The sequence below is a fragment of the Cervus canadensis genome, chromosome 9 (genome assembly GCF_019320065.1).
Source record: "Cervus canadensis isolate Bull #8, Minnesota chromosome 9, ASM1932006v1, whole genome shotgun sequence".
Lineage (NCBI taxonomy): Eukaryota > Metazoa > Chordata > Mammalia > Artiodactyla > Cervidae > Cervus > Cervus canadensis.
Genome location: NC_057394.1, coordinates 79,988,997 through 80,013,799, shown reverse-complemented (window position 1 = coordinate 80,013,799; position 24,803 = coordinate 79,988,997). Strand labels below are relative to the sequence as shown.

Sequence of the window (24,803 nt, the reverse complement as noted above, 5' to 3'; positions counted from 1 at the left end):
TTCTTTTGCCATCTGAAAGTATATAACCCAGGTGGTGGTAGTGGTAAAGAACCTGCCTGTCAATGCAGGAGACATAAGAGATGCAGGTTCAATCCCTGGGTCAGGAAAATTTCCCTGAAAGGGCATGGCAACCCACTCCAATATTCTTGCCTGGAGAATCCCATGGGCAGAGGAGCATGGTGAGCTACAGCCCATGGGGTTGCAGAATCGGACAGGACTGAGCAAGTAAACAACAACAGCAAACATCTACCTAGTAGTGGCATCAGTCCTGAGAAATGGTGGAGATAAGAGAATATGAATCTGTCCTCTAAAGCCCCCTGATTTTGAAGAGGACAGACAAGAGCCATACACATGAAAAAGGTAGCTAGCTGCATTTACAATGAAGTGCCCTAATGTGCAGTGTAGGGCATTACCTGCTGAACACAGAATGGAACTGGTGAGGGACACTCTTGTAGCAGAGATGGTTCCATGCGCACCCACTCTGCCAGCCACTGCCCTGGGCCCTGGAGAAATTAAACCACACAGGCAGTGTGCCTTCCAATAACTCATGGAGCACTGAAGCAGGCAAACCTGTGAAAGAATTAGTGCTCCAAGATAGTGTTTCCTTTTTCCCAGTGTAAAGAAGCCATTACAGATTCTCAAGCTAGGGAATGCCCATGCAGGATGGACAAGTGGGAGGAAATGTGGGAAGACAGCATGGGTCAGTGGGTATTTGTACCAGTCCAGGTGTAAGGTAAGGAGGGTACCATTGTAGGCGTGGAGGTAAAAAGATGGATACCAGAAAGCTGCTGGAAAAAATGTGGAGCCAGAGTCCTCCAGGGGAGCAGGTGAGAGAGGCTGTATACGGCCCCTGTCCTTCAGCCCAGCGTTTTGCTACCTCTCCGTCCCAACCAAAACCAGCATGGCGGGATTCATGAGCTCCTCTCCTCACCTGTCCTCGCTGACAAGGGTCCACCCTTAACCTCCTTCCCTGCCTGTCAGAAGAACTGCCTTTAACAAGGTCGAGACTCCAGGGCTACAGATGTGGACACTGAGGGTGGGGGAGAGGAAATCGGGCAGTGAGCTGACCAGCCCCTGCTGCCCTCTGCCCATACCACATGGCTCTCCTCAAAGGGAGCATCCCCATTCATCCATCCATTTGTTCGTTTGGCAAAATGAGCACAGTTTAGACGCAGGCATGGTTTAGGTACCAGACAGACAGCAGGGAACAAGCTGCCCCACGTATGGTCTGTTTTCTGATGGCAGAAGTAGAAAATAAAGAACTAGTGCATGCATAAATGTATAATGTAATTAAGGTAGTGATGTAAATGGGAAGCAAAGGAATCATGGGCTTGGAGAAGAAGGCCCTGAGAGTCTGAATATCCAAGAAAGGCTTTTCTGAGGAGGTGACCTGAGCAGAGAAAAGGAGAGACCAAGGAAAAAGGAGAATACACTCGGAATTTCCTGGACGATAAACTTAAGTTATTCAGCCAAGAAAAAGCAAAATGATGAACCTTTTCAAAGGAATAAACTTTCAGCATTGGATGTGTGTGTAGTTTTTATTAGTACCCAAACTCATATCATTTATCTTTAATCTGTATATTAATTACTAATAATGATAGTAAAGAATTTGAGTTACTGTATAGGGCAGTAGGATATGGTGGAAGTTTGGGATCTGCTGATAGGTGTATGTGTATTAGGAGAGTTGACCTTAATTTCGGTTTGGGCATTTTTGAGAGAAGCATATCTTTCTTAGAAGCAGAAGTGGACATGCTTGGAATCCTGCACCCCTTTTCAGGCTAAATAACTGAGTTAAGAGCTCACACTGTTGGAATCACGCTGCCTGAGTCTTGGTCTTGGCTCTAGGCTTCTTAGCTGTGTTACCCCAGACAAGCTGTTCGACCTCTGTGCCTGAGTTTCTTCACTTGTAATTGGGATAACAACACTTACCATACAGGGATATTATAAATATTAATTTAGATAATAGAGTCAAAGTGCTTAGGATAGTATCTGGCCATATAGCATGCTTTCAATTAGTGTTAGCTGTTGATATTATTGTAATACCAGTTGTGTCAAACAAACTGGTTTCGTTCATATTTCTTCTGGGTGAAAGCCTGAGAACAAAAACCTTAGTGCCCTCTGTTATTTTTGTTTGTCTGTTCCCTCTGGCCCAATACAATACTATAATATAAATTTGTGGACCCCTGTGTGGAAGGTTTATTAGTCTGATAAAGCCATTGCTTTTTTAAAAAAGATAGTTTAAATAAAATAGCACTCCTAATATAACTGAATATAGGTAAAAATCGAAGATAAGTGGATTGTTGCTTCTTTTCATGAAGAAATTAAGATTCTAATGGAACATGCACAGTCTTCCTTGAGCTGTAAGACAGAGGTTAAGCAAGAAGGAAAAGTAAGTTCCATAGCAGATGGATTCCTGGTTTGGCGCCAGGTACGTGAATACTGATGGGGAATCAGGGTTCAAGCTATGCCAGCCAAGCATAGAATTGCATAAAATGTAATATATTGCTATTTTATCTGCCAGTGCTCCATAGATTTCATGTTTGCTATGTAAGACTCTTAATGTCAAAAAGAAAAGCTACCACCCACGTGCTCTTCTCAGTTTACATGCTAACTTGGGTCAGACATCAGAGCAAGTGCAGATAAAGCCCAGAACAGTTCTGTCCAAAGGACTCCTGGAGAAGATGAAGCTGCCTGGGGCGTCTAGTCAGACAGGGGCTGGACTGGCTGGCTTTTAACAACAGTTTGTGGTTTGAAGGTTTGGGTTTTTGTTTTTGTTTCTTTTTTAAGGGTGAAAGAGACTTTCTTCCTAGGGGCCTCTTTGGACAGGACTGTGTAGAGGTGAAGTGTAAGGACTCTGAAGACAGGGCTGGTTGGCATCTCCGCTTCACCGCTTCCTAACTTGCAGACGTGTGGGAGAGCAGCCTAGCCTTTCGGAGCCTCAGTCCCCTCATCTGTAAAATGGAGCTGGTAATAATACCTACTTTACAGGGTTATGGTGAAGTGTAAATGCCCTAAAGCACTCAGCACAGTGCCTCGTAGACTTAAGTACTCAATCATTAGCCATTACTGTTACCGTTGTCATGTCGGCTGCATTGAAGACAGTCAGTGGTGGCTAGAACAGCAGCCTTCTAGAACTGGGTGTGTCTCTATCCGCGGGGTCCCTGCCTGTTTCTTCTTGCCACGTGGCCAGCTGGGACCACAGGCCACGCTGGCCTTCCCATTTCTTTCAGGTTTTCCTGGAGCGTTCCATCTCAGGGCCTTGGTGCTTGCCCTTGACTTCTCCGGCCCCTCTTCCCCGGGTCTTCATCTGGCTGTGTCTTTCCAGAGTACTTGCTCAGGCCATCCTTGACCACTGTGTCAGTTACCCACTGCTGTGTAACAAACTGTCCTAAAACTCAGCAACTGAGGAATCTAATGGGAGCTAAGGTAGAAGAATCTGACTCAGGACTTCTTGCAAGGCTACAATCAAGGCATCATCTGGGCTGCAGCTTTGCAAGGCCTGAACAGGGGTGATTAATTTCCAAGCTCGCTCACGTGGGACAGCCTTGCTCCAGGGCAGCTGGCTTCCCCCAGAGCAGGAGATCTGGGAAAGAGGGAGAAAGCAAGATGGAAGCTGAGTCTTCATACCCCATCTCAGCAGCAACAGCCCCACCATGTTTGCCCTGTTCTGTCTGGGAGAAGTGGGTCCAGCTCCCACCGGGAGGGAGGGGATTGTACACGGGCAGGAGTACCAGGAGGTGGGGATCCCTGGGACCATCTCAGAGGCCACCGACCCACAGCCGCCTTCTCCAGGATAACACGTGCTCCTCCATCAAGACCGCCCTCACCGTCTGTTCCCTGACCCGGCTTCATTCCTCCCTGGTCCTCACGTTAATGTTGTACTCTGTATCTATCTGTTTATCATCTAATTCCACTTGAACATCAACTTCCAGAAGGCAAGGGCTCTTTCCCTGTTTGCCTTTGTATCCACAGCACTCAAAACCAGGCCAGGCAGGCAGTAAGCTTTCATTCATGGTAGGCCGGTGAACGAATGACTGTGTGCACGTGTGACTTGAGTGTGAGTGTCTGAGTACAACTGCCCCGGCAGGGAGGGAAAGCTGTGATCGCACTGACACGACCTTGTACACTAGCGAGCTAACACTTGCAAACTCAGCCAGGACAGTGACAAGCTCCAAGAAGAAAAGTAATTCTCAACAAGCAAGGAAGCAGGCCCATCCTGTGGCTTCCAAGGGAGGAAGGGCTGAGGCGTGAGTATCACGGAGCAGCTCAGTGAAGGTGGCCATGGCTGGTGACCCCACGCTCTGATGTCTTCTCTGCGAGAGCCTTAGGTACTGACCTCCTTCAACACCTCTCCCGTGGCACGTTTGGTACCTTTCCTCCTGTTGGTATAAAACATTCATCACAAGAATGCATAGAAGATGGGCACCCTGTACTTTTAATTGTGCTGAATCTGAATTTGTGAGGCTGAGATAACTATAAGCTGGAGGATTGCAAACCACCAGTTGGTAGCTGATTGTCTTTAGCAACCTCTGTCCATATGGAGATGAGCACATGCTGGGATGGGCAGGAGGAGTTCATTAGGCAGAAGGTGGTTGTGATGGGAGCAGGTGGAGACAGAGGTGCTCCCAGTGGAGCAGCCTGCACGGGAGGAACCAGGCGGATCTCACACACACACTGACGGGGGCGGAGGAGTGCAGAGAGGTCACCTGAGCCAGGTGGGCTCTGTTGTTTTCTCTGGGTCTGGAAGGGAAATGGTTCCCACTGAGTGCATCTCACAGCCGTGACCCCCAAGGCAGCGGCGGTTGGTTCTGTGAGTACCTGCTCTACACTTTACACACCTACTGCATGGCACCAGGTTTGGGGAGTTCACTGATCAATAACACGTCAAAGAATAAAACTTAATAGGGTGAACTGATATAGAGTTGCATAGTTTTATTTCGCTGTTGAAAATCAACTTTGTTTTGGTTGGAAATTGTCAGAAACCCCAGCCTGATAGCATGTAGAGGCCTCCAGGGTGTGTTTTCACCCTCTCCAACAGTTGGTCAGGCAGTTCGGTTCTGACACAGTCTGCCTGGAGATGGTATCAGATCGCACTCAGTCCCACAAGGCTCTCCTGCCCACCCCCGCTTCAGACGCCAGTTGCAAATCCAGGGTATTACTCATGCTTCTGACCTAAGGGCTGGAAGTTCTCATGACCCTTTCCCTGGGCTCAGTTAATTCGTTCGAGTGGCTCACAGATTTCAGAGAAACATTTATTCACTTTTATCGGTTTACTGTAAACGATACAGATGAAGAAGGACATCGGGCAAGGCCTGTGGGAAGGGGTGGGAGTTTCCGCGCCCTTCCTGGGCATTCCACCTCTCCTCGAATCTCCATGCAGTCACCAACCGGAAGTTGGAGAACCAGAAGAGAACCAGAAATTCTCCGCACCCTATCCTCTCGGGGTTTCACGGAGGCTGCACTCCACAAGCACAACTGATTAAATCATTGGGCCCTGGTGTGAACTTCACCTCTAGCCCCTCTCTCCTGCCCAGAGGTCTGTGGATGGGACTGACAGTTCCCACTCTCTAATCACTAGTTGGTTACTCTGGGTGACCAGCCCCCATCTTTGGGTGGTGGTTCAGTCACAAAAGTCGTGTCCTACTCTTTGCGGCTCCGTGGACTGCAGCACACCAGGCTCCTCTGTTCTCCACTGTCTCCTGGAGTTTGCTCGAACTCACGGCCATTGAGTCGGTAATGCTATCCTACTATCTCATCCTCTGCCACGCCCCCTTCTCCTCCTGCCCTCAGGAATGGGAGGAAAACCAACCATATACTTGTTTCAGTAAATCAGCATACCATAAGAGCAAAACAGAATTAAGTGAAACATTGTGTAATTTGACATCTGTTATGCCATTTTCTTCACATTGGCTCCACACTAAGAAAACAGAGTCTTCAGGTTTCTCTTGGATCTTCAAAGGACTTGGTCCACAACTCCTAATGTCTCACCACCATACTTGGTAAATTATATGGGATCTCAGAATGAATTTTAATTGGAGCTTAGATTTCAAGATAAGGGTCACAAATAGAGATGCCAGATCTAAAATTATTTCAGATCCTGGTTTTCTTGCTTACTGTGTTCTGCATACTTAAGCATAAATCCTGGTGCTTAGAATGCTTAACAGGATTTTTATTCAGAAGTGATTAATATACACTTGGGAAAATAAGTATCAATTATCTCATTCCCTGAAGATGAAGAAAGGCGACTATACTCATCTAGTTCAGTGTCCATCAAAGTAAGAGTCCCACTTATGTTTTCCATCAGACCTTGTAATCTAAGCCTTCAGAACTTAGTTCTATGGTTGTTTTCCTGGTTTTTTATTTGTCTACATGGCAAACACGGTACTTTGTCATTAAATGGATGAGAAAAAAAATGGTGATTCTAGGGCCTTATGATTAGAAACTATTCTGCTGCTGGTACATCACTAAACATCCAGGAAATGCAAACTAAAACCACGTGAAATACTACCTCCCAACCATCAGAATGGCTATTATCAAAAAGACAAGAAATAACAAGTGCTGGTTAAGGATGTGTAAAAAGTAAAATGAGAACCCTCCTACATGGCTAGTGGGAATATAAATCAGTGCAGCCACTCTGGAAAATAGTATGAAGTTTCTTCAAAAAATTAAAAGTAGAACTACCATCAGCCCAGCAATTCCAGTCCTGGATATTTATCTAAAGAAAACGAAAACATTGATTCAAAAAGACATATGCACCCCTGTTTCATTGCAACATTATTTACAATAGCCAAGATACAGAAGCAACCCAAGTGCCCATTGATAGATGACTGGGTAAAGAAGATGTGTGTTTATACACACACACACACACACACAATGGAATATTAATCAGCCATAAAAAAGAATGAAGTCTTGGCGTTTGCAACAACATGCATGGATCTAGAAGGTAATATGAAATAAGTCAGAGAAAGACAAATATTGTGTGATTTCACTTATATGCAATCTAAAACACAAAACAAATGAACAAACATAACTAAACAGAATCGGAGTCATGGATACAGAGTAAAAACAAGTAGTTGCCAGAGTGGAGGGATCTGGGGAAAGGAGAGAAAATAGGTGAAGGCAATGAAGAGGTGTAAACTTTTAGTTACAAGATGAATGAGTCACATTATGAAATACACAGTTTGGAAATACAGTCAGTAATTAGGTACTCTCTTTGTCTGGTGACAGATGACAACTAGGCTTATGGTGATCGTTTTGAAATATTTAAAAATATCAAATCACTGTGTTTATGCCAGGAACTAACATAGTGTTGTAGGTAAATTCAACTTCAAAAACAAACTCAGAAAAAAATGATCAGATTTGTGGTTTCCAGAGGCAGGAGGTGAGGGGAGGAGAATTGGATGAAAGCGGCGAAGGTACAAAATTCTAATTATAAGATAAATAAGAACTAGGGATGTAAGTACAGCATGACAACGATAATTAACACTGCTGTGTTATATATGAAAGTTGCTAAGAGTAAATCCTAAGAGTTCTCATCACAAGGAAAAAATTTTTTTCCAATTTTTTTTTAACATTGCCTCTGTATGATATGATGGATGTTCACTGAATTTATGGTCATCATTTCATGATGATGTATGTGAGTCAGGTCAGTACATTGTACATCTTAAATTTATATGGTGCTGCGTGTCAATTATATCTTAATAAAACTGGAAGAGAAAAGAAGCTATTCTCCTGAAAATGTCAGTCATTAAAAGTGTCAGCCTACAGGTGTGTCACCGCCTGCTGCCCAGACTTGTAGCAGTCAGGGGTTCCCTTTCTGTTTTCTTGTTGTAATAAGTTGGTCCCCATCTGAGGGCAGTGTGCAAGCCAGGACATGAAGAATCCAGCTAGGCTTATTTCTTGCCAAAAGCAGACACGTAACAGTGACTGTAAAGTAAGAAGACCAGCCAGGTGGAAAAACCAGTTTAAATCTCCTTCAAGGTAGATGGTGTTTTTCCCATTTATAGAAAAAGAAACTGAGCCCATAGAAGTTAGGTAACCGTGCTGAGTTTGCACAGCTAGTAAGTGGATATGAACGCAAGGCAGCCCAAGCCCTGAGGTCCGGCTGTCTGTGTCCACGGTGTTGCCTGCGTACCTCCCACAGGTTCACGGGAAGACAGCAAAGCTCTGCTAGAGTGTGTGTTCCAAGAGGTCAGCTTGGGAGATGGCACCATGTTTACTTCTAAGTTCAAGCTGAAACGTGTTGGAAATGGGCTGTTTTCTGTTAACGTTAACCATGAAGAGTCACTGAGTTAGAGACTATCCGGTCAAGAACCTAGCTTCCCAGATGGCACAGTGGTGAAGAACCCACCTGCCAATGCAGGAGACGGAAGAGACGCGGGCTCGATCCTGGATTGCGAAGATCCCCTGGAGAAGGAAATGGCAACTCCCTCCAGAATTCTTGCATGGGAAATCCCATGGTCCAAGGAGCCTGGTGGGCTACGGTCCGTGGGGTCACAGAGTTGGACATGACTGACAGACTGAACACACAAAACTTGGTTCATGAAAACATCATTTTCCTTACTATTAAACTTCATGGGCATCATCTTTAAATACATTAACTTGTAATCAATGTTATCCCAAAGCAGCACTTCAGTTCAGTTGAGTCTTTCAGTCATGTCCGACAAAGCAGAACTTGATCATCCTTAAATGCAGAAAACATCTTCATGAATGGGATAAAATCAGGGTGTGTGTGAGCTGAAGGCGGTCTGGATGTGGAGTCAGAGATGTCCAGGTCAGACCAGGTGTTCCCTGACCCGCTGACCCCGGACGAGGCAGCCTCCCTGCGCCTTCCTGGTCTAACGGATACAAAGGGAACAATAGCTTTTAAAAGGTTCTTCTGAGGGTCAGTGAGATAATATGTTCTGCTATTAATCACTATGCACCTGATAGATGCTATTATATAGTATTTTTGTGTTTTAGTTAACAGTTTAATGTAACAATCGATACTATAGACCTACACTTAAAATTATTCTTAAAACCTTACGTTTGTTCACTTGTTTATAGTTCAAAGTAATTATATGCTGCTGCTGCTGCTAAGTCACTTCAGTCATGTCCAACTCTCTGCGACCCCATGGACTGCAGCCTACCAGGCTCCTCTGGCCATGGGATTTTCCAGGCAAGAGTACTGGAGTAGGTTACCATTGCCTTCTCAAGTAATTATGTAACTAACTGTATTTGATCCCCATATAAACTCTGGAAGGGTAGTAGAAATATCTTCATTTTATAGATGACATAACCAAGATGACAAGGTCACAGAGTCAGTGAGGGCAGCAGTGGGATCCCCCTTTCTCCACGTATTGTGGCTGCTTCCTCATTTTTTTAAGGTGACCGAACATGTCCTTGATTCAGACCTAAGAAGAGGGAACTGCTGACTCCCTCTTCTAAGAGCGTCGAGAGATGTGGTAGAGAACGTATCAAGGTAACTCTACTCAGTCTGAACTCTCCAGGTGAGAGGCTCTGCTCTGAAGGGTGAACTGTCCAGAGCATGTCCCCATGTTGGTCACGTCCTCTGGGAAGTTGTCCAGCTTCTGGCCTTGCACAGAGCAGACGTAGCTCCCGAATGAACACACTCAACTGTTGGAAAGGCTGAAGAACCAGGACCACCAGATTTCTTTTTGTACACATGGGATAGAACACTTTCATATTTTCTGCTTCTGGTCATGGAGTTCATCGGTCAGGGCAGTGTGAGGGCTTTCCGTGCCCACTGGGTCTCTGCCTATCTCCCTATTGGCCTCTTAAAATCTCACTCAGTGTCATGAGGGGATTTGGGGAGCTCTGTCAAGCAGGCTGGTGATTTTGATATCAGGTACACTGTACACAGGAAATCTCCTCCCACTTCATTAACCACAGGAAGATAAAATTTCCTTCACATTCTTTGCATTGATAAATAACCCCTCAGCTTCTCATCAAAACAGAATTATGTTCCCTGGAAATCCAGTGGTCAAGAATCCAACTGGGAATGCAGGGGACACAGGTTCGAACTTTGGTCGGGGAGCTAAGATTCCACAGGCCCAGGAGCACCTAAGACCCAACTCAGCCAAATAAATAAATATTTAAAAGCAAAACAAAAAGCCAGAATTGTGCAGCAGATAAAAATTAACATTCTGGAAGTTTTTCTTTACAGATAGTAAATGGTATGAGATAATTGAGATTAAAATAAAAATGTTTTGTTTTGGCAAATTCAGATACCTAAGTGAACCCTGTCCCTCCCAAGGAACATCAATACAAAGAAAATCCTTTACACGTCTTATCTCTTGAGTTCCCCTAACGCCTCCGTGAGCTGGGCTTAGTCTCCTTTCACGGAGAGGAAAAGTGCTCAGGAAAGGTCCTCAACTGGCCCAGAGCACCCGGCGGCTGGTGGGGCTAGCTCCCACTGTACCATACTGTCTCCAAGATAAAACACGGTTTCCACAGTAAAAAGCTTTTGATTTGTCATGCTTTGAAGTTATTAATTTAGGTCCTTTTATATAGGTTTCCATTTTTATATGACTAAGCAATCAGCAAATTACTTCAAGTAACATTTTGCAGGCTGGGTGAGTTTCAGTCAGAACGACACCTGAATGCAGCCAGGACTGCTCCCTGTGAAACCATTGCTGGGTGGGCTCTCCTTGGATTCCTCACACAGCTGTAGACACACTGCACTGCTGGTCCTCACACTGTTACACTCTGAAGGTAATGACCCTGGACTTACGGTCTACCTTGTCCTAATTTCTCCCCAGGGTGACTGAAACATGCCATCTAGGTGAATCAAGTAATTGTGAATTAAACCCCCCCCCCAAAAAAAATATCAGGTAACTCTTTAGTTTTAGGCAAGTCGTTAACCTCTAAACCATAATCTCCTTGGCTTTATCCAGTGAGCCACCTAAGTTAAGTAGTACACTGAACTTTAATAAACATTTTCCTCAACAAGACACTACTCCCCAAGTTAGGTCTATGTGTCTAACTGCTCGATTCCATGAACGGTATCATAGAACTATAGAGTTTTCCCCCAAAGTACTTGTATGTGTATCAGCTAAGTTTGGGGGTTTTTTGTTTTTTGTCTTTTTTTTGGAAAATGGGCTTTAAATTGCCTTGCCCTAAAAAAAAAAAAAAAAAAATTGCCTTGTCCTACTTAAATACATTGTTAGATATATTAGCCCCTGAAAACCAACTTGAAAACTTGACACTAGAGGGTTTACAAGAACGTACTGGTTGTTTTCAATAAATTATTTTGTACTGTAGATCGTCGCATTTAGTTACCGATGTAGAAAATGCACATGTGTACTGTTCGTTTTCAGAAACTGTCCCTGCCAGTTTTGTAGGGTGAAGCACCATCTCAACGTTCTCCTTGATCCCTGGAGTGTGAAAGACAGGGCGCTCCTGGCACTCAGGAGGTGGCAGGGTGTGGAGGTCCACATGGCGGGGTGGGGGAATGCTCACTGCCCTCCTCCGTTTCTTCATCTCCTGCCTTGTCCTGAAAGGCCCCAGGCAGCTGTTGAACCTGAGCTGGTGCCTGAAAAACACAGGCTTTCTCTCCCTTCCATCTCGTCATGCACTATGGGACTTCTAAGAATTAGAAGCATCAGTATGTTTTCTTCCTGGGTTTCACACTGCTTAATTCCACTGTAATGAAAACAGTTTTTAAAGAGCGGGCACTGAGTAGAAAATCCTACACGTTCTGGAACATTCTCTCTTTGTCTTCTCCAGTCCTTGGCTCTTAGCTCCAAGGATAGTTTATAATCATTTGATGAATCAGCCATCCACAAGGGGTGGACAGCTCGTCTTTGGCAGACTGCTGCAGCCTTGACACCGCTCAAGGAAACAGCTTCCGCGGGCTGACGAGGCTTTCTGCCGCACGGGCCACCTTCGGGGCCGAGAGCCAAGGACTCTGAAGCCCCGTCCAGGACGGTCTGCAAGAGTCTTGGTCTCTGGTGTGAAACAAAGCGCTTTTAGCATTAAGAGTGATTTACAGACCACACTTTCGGTGAGGTGGTGTTTCTGGCATGTGGTGTGTTTATCAAAGGACAGACAGCATGCCAAATGTCAACCCTTGTTAAAGAAAGCTGTAGAGGCAAACCTTTGAGGCTTTATACTGGAATATTTTCTTTTGTATCAACTGTTGTGGTTTTTTTTCCCTTTTTGCATTTGGAACAGCTATTTGGTGAGAGATGACAAAAATTTTTGACATTGAGTAAGAGACCGCAATGATTATTTTGACTTTATGTCCTTTGACCGAGTTTATTTCCCCCAACTAGTCTTTTTGTGGACGGTGTATATACTTTTAAGCTTAACTGACCTATTGAACAGGCACATTGTTCCTGGCATGGTGTGATTCATGGGCTTTTCCAGTCAAAATTGACTATTTTCTAAGGTAGTTCTCTGCCATCCCCGTCCCATCTCCACAGAGTTTTTCCAGTAAGAGCTGCTTTTCTTCATAACTCACACACAATTTGTTGTTGTTTAGTCACTTAGTCATGTCCCACTCTTTTTCGACCCCATGGACTATAGCCCACCAAGTTCCTCTGTCCATGCAATTTCCCAGGCAGGAAAACTAGAGTGGGTTACCATTCCCTTCTCCAGGGACCTTCCCAACCCAGGGATCAAACCCCAATCTCCTGCATTGACAGGTGGATTCTTTATTGCTGAGCCACTGGGGAAACCCCATACACAACTTACCATGGCACATTTAACTCTTATAATTGGAACTGAAAATGAGTTGTATTTTCTGTGTGTGTATTTTCACTGTATTTTCTCAATCAGGACTTAAGAATAGATACTTGTAGAAATGCTACTTTGACAATGAAGTGATTCCTGTGGTGAGATGTTTTGTGAACTGAGAAATCAGGTTTCCCTCTAAAAAAATAAACTATTAGGAATTGGTCCCCATGTCACCTGAAGAAGTCATCTCGCAGTAATAACACCCCACCCTCAGAGGTCTCCTCGGACGGGGAGGTGTGGACGTTTGAGAAGGTCCAGGTCCAGGTGAAGGGCCAGGATCTCATCCTCACGGCAACAGTGCTTGTTGTGAGCACAGGACACGTGCGGCCACCCTTCTCCTTCCTCTCGCTCAGCTGAGCTGCGTGAGGCTGGGGTCTCGCCTTCCCACACCTCAGCTAGCGTTGGAGTCAGCTAAGAGTCAGCTGCCTGGGTTCACATCCCAGCACCAGCTTCTCCAGTTTTTCTTATTTTCCCCTACCACTGAAATAGTAGTCTCTTAGAGGAGTCGTGAGGGTGAAGTGTAAGCTGTCAGTTTTCATCATATTCCTGGGGTGCATGTTAAGAGCTTATCTAGTATGTTGATATTCAAAGGAGAGTCTCCTTGAACCTGCACAGCCTCAAGTATCACAGACACATGCACGGCCCCTGCTGGGGCAGCTCCCAGCCCAGGAAACACCCTCCTTGTGTTCCGACACGTGTCCTCGAGTGAAGAAACAGTGGGATCTGTGGCGATGGGGGGCTGTGCCCTGTTGACCTCAGAGCGGATACTGCCTCAGAGTCCAGGAAGGATTTGAGCCACAAGTGATCCAAAGAGAAAAGACACATGAACATGTCAAGACCTTCTTATCAGCATGAATGCAGTAGGTTTTGCCATAAGGAAATATCGTTTCCCAGTCGAGCCAAGTTTCCATTTGCTCTCTTGTCTCAGGATTTCAGGTCAGTGTTCTGGAGGTTCTCATGACTTGACTTTGTTCAGTATAAGGAATAGTTATACTTGGAGACTGACTAGCATTTGTAATGTTAAATCAGATTACTCAAGCATTTGTCTGTGTCCATAACACTTTCTTTTACCATTTCTCAAGAAAGTGTGTACAGATGTCTTGTTTGAGCAATTACTTGATATTTAGCTTCTCTGGTATTACTTCTTTTAAAATTTCATTTTCTTGTGTTCATTATTTAACTTCTATTGTTTCCTTGTAGTTGCCTTGAATATCTCACTACCCTTTGTCTCTACTGACACAGTTAACATTCAGTCGAGTTATGTGAGTAAAAAGGAACACAGACCCAGATAAAACTCAAAACTAATTTGTTTGACTTTGGACTTTAAGACGATCTTGCACCAGATTTGCGTCCCCACTTGGGTTTTATTTAAGCTGCTATTATGATTAGTTTACACTCCGTAAGCATGTACCAGCTGGCTAATGGAATGAACAGGCAGGCCTGAGGAAGCCACCCTCGAATGGAAATTGGCCATGGATGATACACACATGGATCATCGAAAATTGACTGCAGTTTGTTCCTGTGCCCAGAAAACTGTCTGCTTAATGACCTGGCTTCCTTGGACTTCTTGTCTCCATTGCAATGTCTGTTCTAATTTGTTTTTTACAAAGAAACCTTTAGAGATGTGTAAAGGATCTAAGTATAAAAATTATGGCACTTAAATTTGTGTCTGAAATTTCATTGTTCAAGTCCTCCTGGTACTTAATTCTTCTATATTCTCCTGACTGTTTGCTTTTCCTGTATTTTAATTGCAGTTGTGCTTCACGATCTCATTAAAAACTATTTTGTTTCATGATGCCGATGCTTCATCATCTTTGATCATTTAAGTATCCGGCCTCTGTGATAATGTGCGGTAGGAACTGACTTTGTTATTTCCTCACCCAGGAATTTATTAGTCAGGAGTTCCAGGGAAAACAGCAGAGGCTACAGGAGTGAGGAAAAACACTTGACTTTTTTTTTTCCTCCTTGATTTTGAAGGTGATGTTATTTCAAGGACAAAACACAGGACAGCTGGAAGCTGTCGCTTTCCTGTTTGGAAGGAAAGCCCTGCAGCAGGAGCGTGTGAGGATTCAGGGGTGGGGGCAACGGAAGGTCCGCGTTCCCAGGACCAAGTCTGAGCCCCCTGGGCCCCTCCTCCCCCTCTCCAGCTCTCTGAATGAGTGTGAAGCAGTGACAGCTCTGTCAGATCCCTTGTCTGCTTTTCCACTTATTTTGTGCCTTTTAATGGTAAAGAGAAAAGGGCTTCTCCAGGTCTTGCCATGCCAGTGTTTGTGGAGGAGACAGGAAGTACAAGAAGATGCAGGCAGGCAGCCTTAAACACGCTGGTCGTTTTCTGTTCCTTCTCCTCCTGCTCTCTGTGTCCCCACTACCTCCTTCCTCGTCTGAAAACTGGTATTGATAACTACATAGTCATGTTCAGATAGGGCAGTACTTTGTAAACTGTAGAGCTTGTAGCAACATGAGTTGTTCCATGTTGCAATTACTGGGTCCACCCCAGTCACAGGCAGCCTGCTGGGCCTGCCTTGCGGCCCACCTGTCGCCATCTCCCACCACTCGTGAGCTGGTCCATGCCAGGCAGTCCTTCTCATACTCTTACCTTCTTTTCTCTTGGACTGTTATCATAAATCAGAAGGTATCCTTAATTGTGACAGATCAAGTTAGCCATAGCGCTGGAGACAGTTTTAAGAGAAATGACAACTACAGAAGAATCACATCCAACCGCATCCTCTGGAAAGTGCCTGCATAGGCCTTCAGGATTTGGGCAAGGGTCCTGACTGAGGATTATCTCCTGCAGATGGACGGCATTTCAACTGTGTCATCACACAAGCTGGCGTTCATAGGCGTGTATAGAAAGCCAGGCAGACATTTTAACAGTTTTTATGGGAGAATGCATCCTGGTTCGTTTGTTCATGACTGGGGACCTGCTCAAACAAGTTCTCTCCCTGACGATTTTCAGTGTTTCTGCTGTCAGGAGGGAGGACATGTGTGGATCCAAGGATGATTGACTTCCTAATTGTTTTTGTTTGTTGGTTTTTTGAAAACTACCTCTCTAATTGATGGAAAGGTAGGGGGGTATTTGAAGTATTTTTACCCTTTGATTATTATTTTTTGCTTATATCTATAAGGGTGAAGTAGGGATCTCTATTTTGGAGCCAGACAGGATAAATTTTTCCTGAGATGCCCTATGAGGCAGAGCCCACAGATCACATCAGTAGGATATACTATTATTTTAAGGAGATGGAAGAAGGTTGTGTGGTGACCAGCTGCACTTAATATTCCTGACATCAGGGGGCTAGGCTGTGACCCCTGGTCTGAGTCCAGGGGTGAGAAGTGGGCAAGTTGGTTAGTGTTTCTGTTTTATCAACCCATCAGTGGGCCCTCCCACAATGGACCAGAAAGCATCCAGCTGCTGAGTTAGCTGAAATGACATTTTCTGAAGATCTCACTATTAATAGGAGTGTATTAAAACATATGTAAGTTATATTAATATAAAAATAGCCAGATATATCTGCTGAGGACTAAGAGGGTGGTGAAACAGTTTGAAAGAATACTGTTAGAAACCTGGAGGTAAAAACGGAGAAACAGATAAAAAGGAGTTGAAGTTGAATTTTTTGGTGGGTAGGGAAGGGTGATGCCTTTAATTTTTTCTTCATTGTTTTTCCTGTTTATGGAAACAATTTCTTTTTAATTTTTATGTATTTAAAACTATCAACCATTTAAGAGCATTTTAAAAATTTGTCCCCCAATTTTGAAGTTTTATGCCTCAAAAACTGTTCCTTTCCCAGGGTCACATATGTGGGATATATAGATTTTCAGAATATAGTGGGGTGACTGCCTCTTAAATTTCTTCCCTTTTTTCCCCACCAGGAAAGCGATAGAAGAGCTGCTGAAAGAGGCAAAACGTGGGAAAACAAGAGCAGAAACAATGGGACCAATGGGCTGGTAAGTACTTGGGTCATCTTCCTAAAAATTTAAAGATATGTAAATACACATTAAAGGGAAAAGTTTGCGTTAGCATGCAGAGGGCATGTAGAACCATGGGCGTAGAGGAGAGCACCCAGAGACAGGTGGTGGAGGAAGAACACTGCTGAGGGCTATGGCCGTGGAACAGTGGGCAGAGGGGTGTGGACTGAGAACGCCTGTCATGGTGTCAACACCCTCTGGTCCACAAGTCCCCGAGAGATGGGTTGACCCTGCTGTGCCTGAGGCCACCAGAGTGCGAGTAATATTACGTCAGTGTTCGTTGTTTAAGAATTTCTGACTTAATTATAGTCCTCAATAAATTAAAATTTACTTGTAAAAATTCTAATTTTAAGTTTTGTGACAATTCAGCTGTGTAGAACAAAAGTTTAACCTTTGCGTTTTTTTTTTTACTAAATAGAGTTTGTTAAAACTTAATATAAACAAAGGAAGAATTTAACCTTAAGAACCACATCTACTCTTCTAAGTGTTACTTTAGCAATAGCATTTGCATCCAATAAGTATGCTGACTTAGATCTTTTATCTACAACTTAAAATTCTCTCTAATGGAGTACTTTGGGCTGTTAAACAGTGTAAAATGTAAGAATGGGATGGGAGTACAAGCTAGGTCTCTATGGATTTGACTCTTACAAGAACAGGGCCTACATCAAATGCAAACCAAGGTTAAAGTCAAAGAAACAGAGGGAAAAGGCAATTACTAAATATCAAGCAACATAAAATAAATGGACCTAAATGTGCCATATAGTAGACAGCTTAGCCACACACAGAGGAACTATTTCAGGTGATCTGTGAAACTTGACTGTATTTCCAAAAGACAGAAAAGAACTAGAAAGAAACTTTAAATTGTTTCTCCAGTCATCACATTGTTAGTAATAATGTTGATACTGTTATTCTGAAAGTATTATATAGTAGGATAAAGCAAGTAAGTAAATATTTATTTGTTATAGACACTAAGGTTTTTAGTATACAAGCTACAAATATAAAATTAAAGACATAAAAATCCATAACCCTATATTTTAATTGGTAATACCATTATGAAGTTGTGCCAGATTTTCACTTTAGAAGAGAGAGAAAGGGCTTCCCTGTTGGCCCAGTGGTGAAGAATCCACCTGCCAACACAGAGGACATGGATTCGATCCCAGGTCCAGCCCACGTGCCATGGGGTAGCTAAGCTGGTGCACTGTAGCTCTGAGCCCACTCTCTAGAGCCCAGGAGCCACAACTCCTGAAGCCCGTCACCCTGGAACCCGAGTTCCACAACAGGAGAAGCCATGGCAGTGAGAACCACTGCAACTCAAGAGTAGCCCCTTTTCGCCACAACTGGAGAAAGCCCACACGTAGCAACAAACACCCAGCACAGCCATAAATAAGTTATTTTAAAGAGAGAGAGGGATAAGCTTTTGTAACTCTGTCCACAGAAAAGCCCGAGAAACAATGACCTTCCACGCAATAGCGGTGAGTACCCCCGGCACCTGGAGGTGGCATATAAGCCCATAGTGCTGTATGTAAGGCCGTGTCTCACTGACAGAACCAGAGGTCCTTAGGGAAATAACTGGCTGCAGATCCGAGGCTGTGCCTGGAGTCAGCCGAGCTGCACGCTAGCTGTCACAGCCTCCTCACAGCCTCCAGCACCGCCCGCACTTCCTGTGCCAACTGCACATTCAGGGAGTTCCCAGAGCAACCCTCAGCCTCAGTAATCTGCTAGAAAAACTCATGTAATTCACAGAAAGCTATTATACTTACAGTTACAGTTTATTACAGGGAAAGGATACAGATTAAAATCTGCCAAAGTAAGAAATGCAATGGGCATGGTCTAGGGAGGTTCCAGACACAGGGTTGCTATTGCCTGTCCCCCGTGGAGTCAGGACAGTTACCACAACCCCCCGACCCCATGACCAGCATCAACCTGTGACAATGTACTTGGCATACTGCCAACCAGGGAAGCAACCCTGAGCCTCAGCTGTCCAAAGTTTTTACTGGAGTTCCTCTCTGTAGGATGATTGATAGATTGCTCACATGACTGATCTCAGTCTCTGGCCCACCAGTGCCCCAGTAACCCGGATCCCCACCCTGAATCATGTGGACTGTCTCTCTGGCATGGGCAGCCCTCTCAGTCAGGTGTGGCCAGCTCCACCCCAAGTGGAGACAATTCTATCAGGTATGACATTGCCTCCCAGAATTGATATTACCTCCCAGAAGCCAGGGCAAAGTCCAGACCACTCTGTGGACAAGATCGCTGTTTACTGTGCAGTCAGGACACATATAAAGCTGAGCCAGAAAACCCTATCATATCAGAAAGTAAAACTCTCAAAGACTACAATAGTCACGTCAGAAAGACTGGGAACCAACTTGAAAGGCCTCCTGCTAATTGAATCATCAAAAAAATAAAGCTATAGTGGCTGAGATACCTAAAACATGTCACAATCCATAAGGTCATAACAATAATCACATCAGGAAACTCAGTGGTCCCTTTTGGATGATGCCAAGGAACCAAATCATTGTTTGTAAAACTGGTAAGCAATGGGAAAGAATCAAGTATTTATCCTGTTGCTTGTACAAATTATACATCAAAGTTATATAACAACTGATGAAAGAAAACTTCTTTATAGAATTGCAACTGTTAAATGTAGGACTATAGAATAAGATTATCATCATTTGTATTCTTAACAACTCCATCATAAGACAATCTAATTTAAGAATAGACAAAAGATTTAAATAAAGACTTCACCAAAAATGATATCAAATTGACCAATAAGCATATGAAAAGATGTTCAAATCAGTTACTCGGAAAATGCAAGTTAAAGCCACGGTTTTTTACTACAAATGCACTAGACTGACTAAAATTTAAAAAGACGGACAGCAGCAGGTAAAGAGGAGGATCTGGAACAACCAGAATGCTCACACATTGTTGGCAGAAATGTAGTCAAACAGCCACTTGGAAAACAATTGGCAGTTTCTTACAATACGCACTCACAGAATTATTCTTCTAAGTGCTGGCCAGAGGATTGACAATGTAAGCCCACACACAAATCTGTCCAGTAATGTCCACGGCAGTTATACTCATGATAGCTCAAAACTGGAAACAGCCCAAATGCCCGTCTGCTGATGTGTGGACACACCCTGGTGATGCCCATACGTTCCATACTAGTCAGGAACACAAAGGAGCAGAGCTACTGATACACACTGCATGGATGAGTCTCAGATGCACTGCGCTCATGAAAGAAACCAGACTCAGTACATGACACCGTGTAAGATTCCATTCATATGACCCAGAGAAAAGCCAGAAAAAGCTAGACCCGGAGAGACAGAACACCGCTCATCACTTGCCAAGCGGTGGGGGCCGAGGGACTGCATTTACTGCCCAGCTTTTCTGGGTGATGGAAGTGTTCTGCATCTTGGTTGTTGTGATCATAACATGACTACACACATTCGTCAAGACTCATCACGCTATTTACTTAAAAGGTAAATGTGATTCTGTGTAAGCAGACAGTAAATATGTCTGCTTACAGAAGACATATGTATAAATTTATGATTTAAAAATTTGATTTTTTTAATGATTTAAAAATAAAAAGAATGTCATTATTCTACAGTCACCAATGATAGACTGAATCTAGGCAAAGCTCTGTCTATGACTTGCTAAACCTATCAGATGAGAAGCTGATGGGGAACCTTCTGATGAGTGGGTCAGGCTGATGACACTGGACTCATCCATCGATCCTTATACCACAGAAAGGTGCAATAGGAAGAGGATACCACCACTTATGAGACATCCTTGTAAAGAACCTGAACCTGAATCTGATCAAGTCTCTAGTGAGAGCTACTAGTTGGCAGGAAGTAGAGGTCAGAGGAACATACTCAATGACTGTAGAGATAAAAGGACAGAAATGAAAAATATGGGGAATTCTACAGGACAAACAAACCAATTTCTTTAACAAATGAATTCCATGGCCAAAAGGGAGGAGGAGTACCCCATGAATTAATAGATCTGAGACAGCTCTAAGTGTAACTTTGTCTGCATTCTTACCCAGACTCATTGAAACAAAGGTATGTAATGATACAAGGAATTAATGTTGACTTCTGTTTAGCTGTGATAATAGTACTGCTATTATTTTTTTAAGCTGTTATCTTTCAGAAATTCATTCTTATGTTTATATAAGTGATATAATGAAATGCAAAGATCCAGTGTGGATCAATCTGTACATATGTAATCATTTTAGCAGATACCCAAAAGAGCAACTGGTCAACTACTGGTGGGCAGTGGTCTGCTTTTCTAAGCATCTAGAAGCTTTTTACATTTGCTCTAAAATTTAAAATAGAACTAGAGCGAGTGACACTCTTTTTTTCCCTCTTGGATATTCCGTTAAGAGAGATCTCAAGTGAGGCAGTTGAGCCGTTGCCAGAGAGATTGCTGAACTAGAGAAAATGCAAGTGGGATGAACTTTTTTTATATCATAAAGAAAGAAACCATTTGGTGCTATGTACTTCCTTGGACATGTTTCAGCAAAAAGAATCTCGAGAAGCTGTTCTTGACAGACGCCTTAGAGAAGCTGAAGTATTGGCCCATGTGACTTCCTTTCAGTCAACATAACGGAATTTATAAGCACAAATTTCAGAAATTTGCTCAGCTTCACGGTCTACAAAGCTGTATTTATTCAGTCACATTCACTTTGGCTGATCTTAGCCCAGTATAATAATCGAGTCCAGTGCCTGGGTAACTTCCATCTTAGACATGGAGAGGCTTATACTTTGGTACAAAAAGTCCCAAAGGTTGGATTTGACAGAAAATGATTCTCCAGTTTTCATAACGCAGTTGTTTTAAGGGGAATGACATTTTGGGTGCTTTTCTATTTGGCTTGGGGTCAATCTGGTAACATGGGTGAGCACTCCTACATTTTCTGATACTTTACATCAGCTGCGAATCATTTCCCTGGCCTTCAGCCAGTCGCGCGGTGTCTTTATTCATTTAAACATCCTAGGGATTGGCACTGCCCCTCCTTGTCCCCGGCCCAGTGGTTGTTATGTTAGCGCACAGGACGCTGGGCATCCCGCCCCTGCCTCCCGTGTTCATCCCTCTTCCTGCCCGGTTAGGAAGGTGGGTGGGGAGCCCCGAAGGAGCGACTGTCGCCTCACACAGTGGTGGACACCACCTGTGCGGCTGAGGGAGCAGGGCCCAGGGGCCGTGCCCCGGGTACGTTCCAGGGGCCCCGCTCCTCATACCCGTGCTCTGACCCTCTCCTTGGCCCACCTTCTGTCCCGCCTGGCCATCGCCTCAAACACAGGCAGCCTGGGATGTATTTTTGCTGCGGGACCTAGCATTAATGCCTTACACATGAAGGAGCCTCAGGTTTTTAGAAATAAATACTGTAGGTACAGATGTACATATGTGTCGGCTATTCTTCATTACTTTTAGGTGTAGTGTTGGAAGCGGAGCGTATTGAAAGCCTACCTCAGGACTGTTGTCGGCACACTGGTCACCAGGGCTGCTCCCTTTGGGACAGATGCACAGAGGCAGATGGTATGTGGCGTCGGGTGGGCTCGGGGCGCCGGCCCTGCGGGAGCCCAGGTGAATCTGACACAGACAAGGACAGGGGCACAGAACACCCTGGACACACGTGACTTGGAGACCTATGAAGTGCATCAGGCTATGGTAGATGATGGTGGGTCTTCCTCTGTTTAGGGAAGCAGAGCCTTGGGGTCAGGGAAGCGGGCTCCATGTATTATACCCTGATCCATTCCTTTGTTTTGCTGCCAAAGCCCTTCCCATAGAACATTTTATTTTCCATTCTACACGCTCCTTTGCACACTCTCGGCTGTACGTCTGAGGTAACAGCCACAGAAAGGAGCCCAGCTACAGTCCCCACAGCCCAAGGAGCCTGGTGATCCTGGATCTTGAGACTGCGGTTGGTGACAACTCAGCTCGTCTAAGGCGCCACGGTCACCATAACCGCCCACGGTGCCACAGGAGCTAATCTGGCAATCAAATGCCTCAGCTGCCTGAGAAGTTCTTGTGGAGCATTATAATCCCTATAGCTACACTGCTGACCCTTAATTACTCTGCAAGCATACAAAGAAAAGTGCAGAATGGAAGGTAAAATGCTGTGTGCCTGGATGGGAAGGCCTTTGGCAGCAAAATGAAGGAATGGGTCAGGGTACAACTCATGGAGCCCGCCTCCTTGACCCCAAGGCTCTGCTTCCCTAAACAGAAAGAACCACCATCATCCCCACGGCCTGACGCATTCATAGATCTCCAAGTCACGTGTGTCCAGGGCGTTCTGTGCCCCTGTCCTTGTCTGTGTCAGATTCACCTGGGCTCCTGCACGGCCGGCGTCCCAAGCCCACCCGACGCCTCGTACTATATGCTTCTGTGCATCTGTCCCGAAGGGAGGACGGACTCTGGAGTCAGAGCCCTGGTTCCCGTCCCGGCTCCACGCCCTCCCAGCTCGGGACCCATAAGCACACTGCCTCCTGTGCATCTGTCAGAGGGGCGATGGCAGGGCAGATGGAAGGAGGCGACGCTGATGACAGGAACTGCCTGTCAGCATGGTCGCCACCCTCCTGGTTCTCACTGGCGAGTGGTCACTACCACTATTCCATGGGTCACATTCATGAAAGTGTTTTAGAAACTGATGTGGCAGCTCTGCGTCTGCAGAGTGTTAGATATTACTACCTCTGTCCAAAGTATTAAAATCAGAAAGGGAAAAAAAAAACACTACATTTATGTTCCTCCTGCTGTTCTCTGTGCTTGTTTGAAACAAGCCGGTCATGAAAAACAAAACAAAACAATTGTGAAAAACAGTTGACTGTTTCTGATGAGTGGAGTCTGATAACTGCCGGGAGAAAGTGCCCCATTTTTGTGAAGGACGTTACACAGCACGCCTGCTCGGGAAATGGGGAGAGAAGGCTAAAGAGCTGACACTCCTGGCCTCGGTCCATCTCAGTCTCCGCCAGGGCAGGCGAGACCCCTCCTCTCAGGCTCTGCGTCAACAGCTTTGAAAGCGGAAGGAAGTTGCTTCACTTTTTGGTTTAACGTGGATAGAACGCCAGGTCTTGAGTCTGACGGTGCTGTCATGGGTACTTTCTAAAGCAGTTTTAACGTATCTCATTCTATTTATAGAATTTCATATCCATTTATGTTGTTAGCACCTTAAATTTGGCTCTCCCCACATGAGCTAGTATAAATTTCTAAAACCAAAAATAAGAGTAACCAACCAGGGTAAGAAGGTTGACATTGTGTGGGTCAGAGCTCCCCAGGAAAGCAGCTGCACACCCCGCAGCCCCCACCCCTCGTCCCGGCACAGCCAGTGACAGAGCCCTGCAGACGTGCCCAGCAGCCAGGCCCGCGCCCCAGGGGTGCCCAGCAGCCAGGCCCGCGCCCCAGGGCTCAGGCTTTCCCCACAATGCTGATGCGGAAGAAGCTTCAGGATCTAACACTAGCTTATCGTGTCATCTCAAATACAGAAAAAAGTGGCACTAAAAGAGAGCTGAGAGATAAGAAGTCAGAGAGCAATGAAATAATTTCCTAATGTGGTGAAGGAGAAAAGGATCATTTTCCAAAGGGTCAACAAACGTAGAGTACATGAGACACTCCAAACAGGGAGGGCCCTTTGAGATCACACATTACTCCAGCCTCTGGTGTTATTGTATCTGAGGAGCGCCTACAGACAGAGTTTACGGGTCATTAGGAAATGCAGATAATAAGCTCAAAGGTAATGGCCACTAGCCCACTGGCTCTAACATCAATGGAGAATTGAGGTGTCCTGCAGAGTGGAGCTTGCAGATATAGAAGCTTCACTATTTTAAGCACCAAAACTTTAAAACTGTAACCATTTTTATGAACATTTCTGTAAAATATCTTATTTTTTTCTTGATGGCTCAGGGTTTTTTTTTTTTAATAATTTTTTTTTCATTAAGAGACATCAGATATTCTGCTATGTTCTTGATTAACTTACTATCTCAGGTGATTTGAGACTTAGTGGTCTTGAGTTTCCATCCGGGACAAATCCTGAATATATGAACTTGAGTGCCATATATATTCTCTTTCATGAAAGGAGAATGAACAGTAATAACATTACTTTACATTATTAC

General features: G+C 44.6%; 1 protein-coding gene across 1 annotated transcript in view; it reads left to right on the top strand.

The window, feature by feature from the left end:
• The window catches only part of LOC122447383 (protein POLR1D-like), a 32,796-nt gene that overhangs the window by 5,330 nt on the left and 2,663 nt on the right, over positions 1-24,803 (top strand). Inside the window, exon 2 of the mRNA XM_043478013.1 lies at positions 16,606-16,680. Coding sequence (XP_043333948.1) covers positions 16,606-16,680 — 75 coding nt within the window. The remainder of the gene's footprint in view (positions 1-16,605; positions 16,681-24,803) is intronic.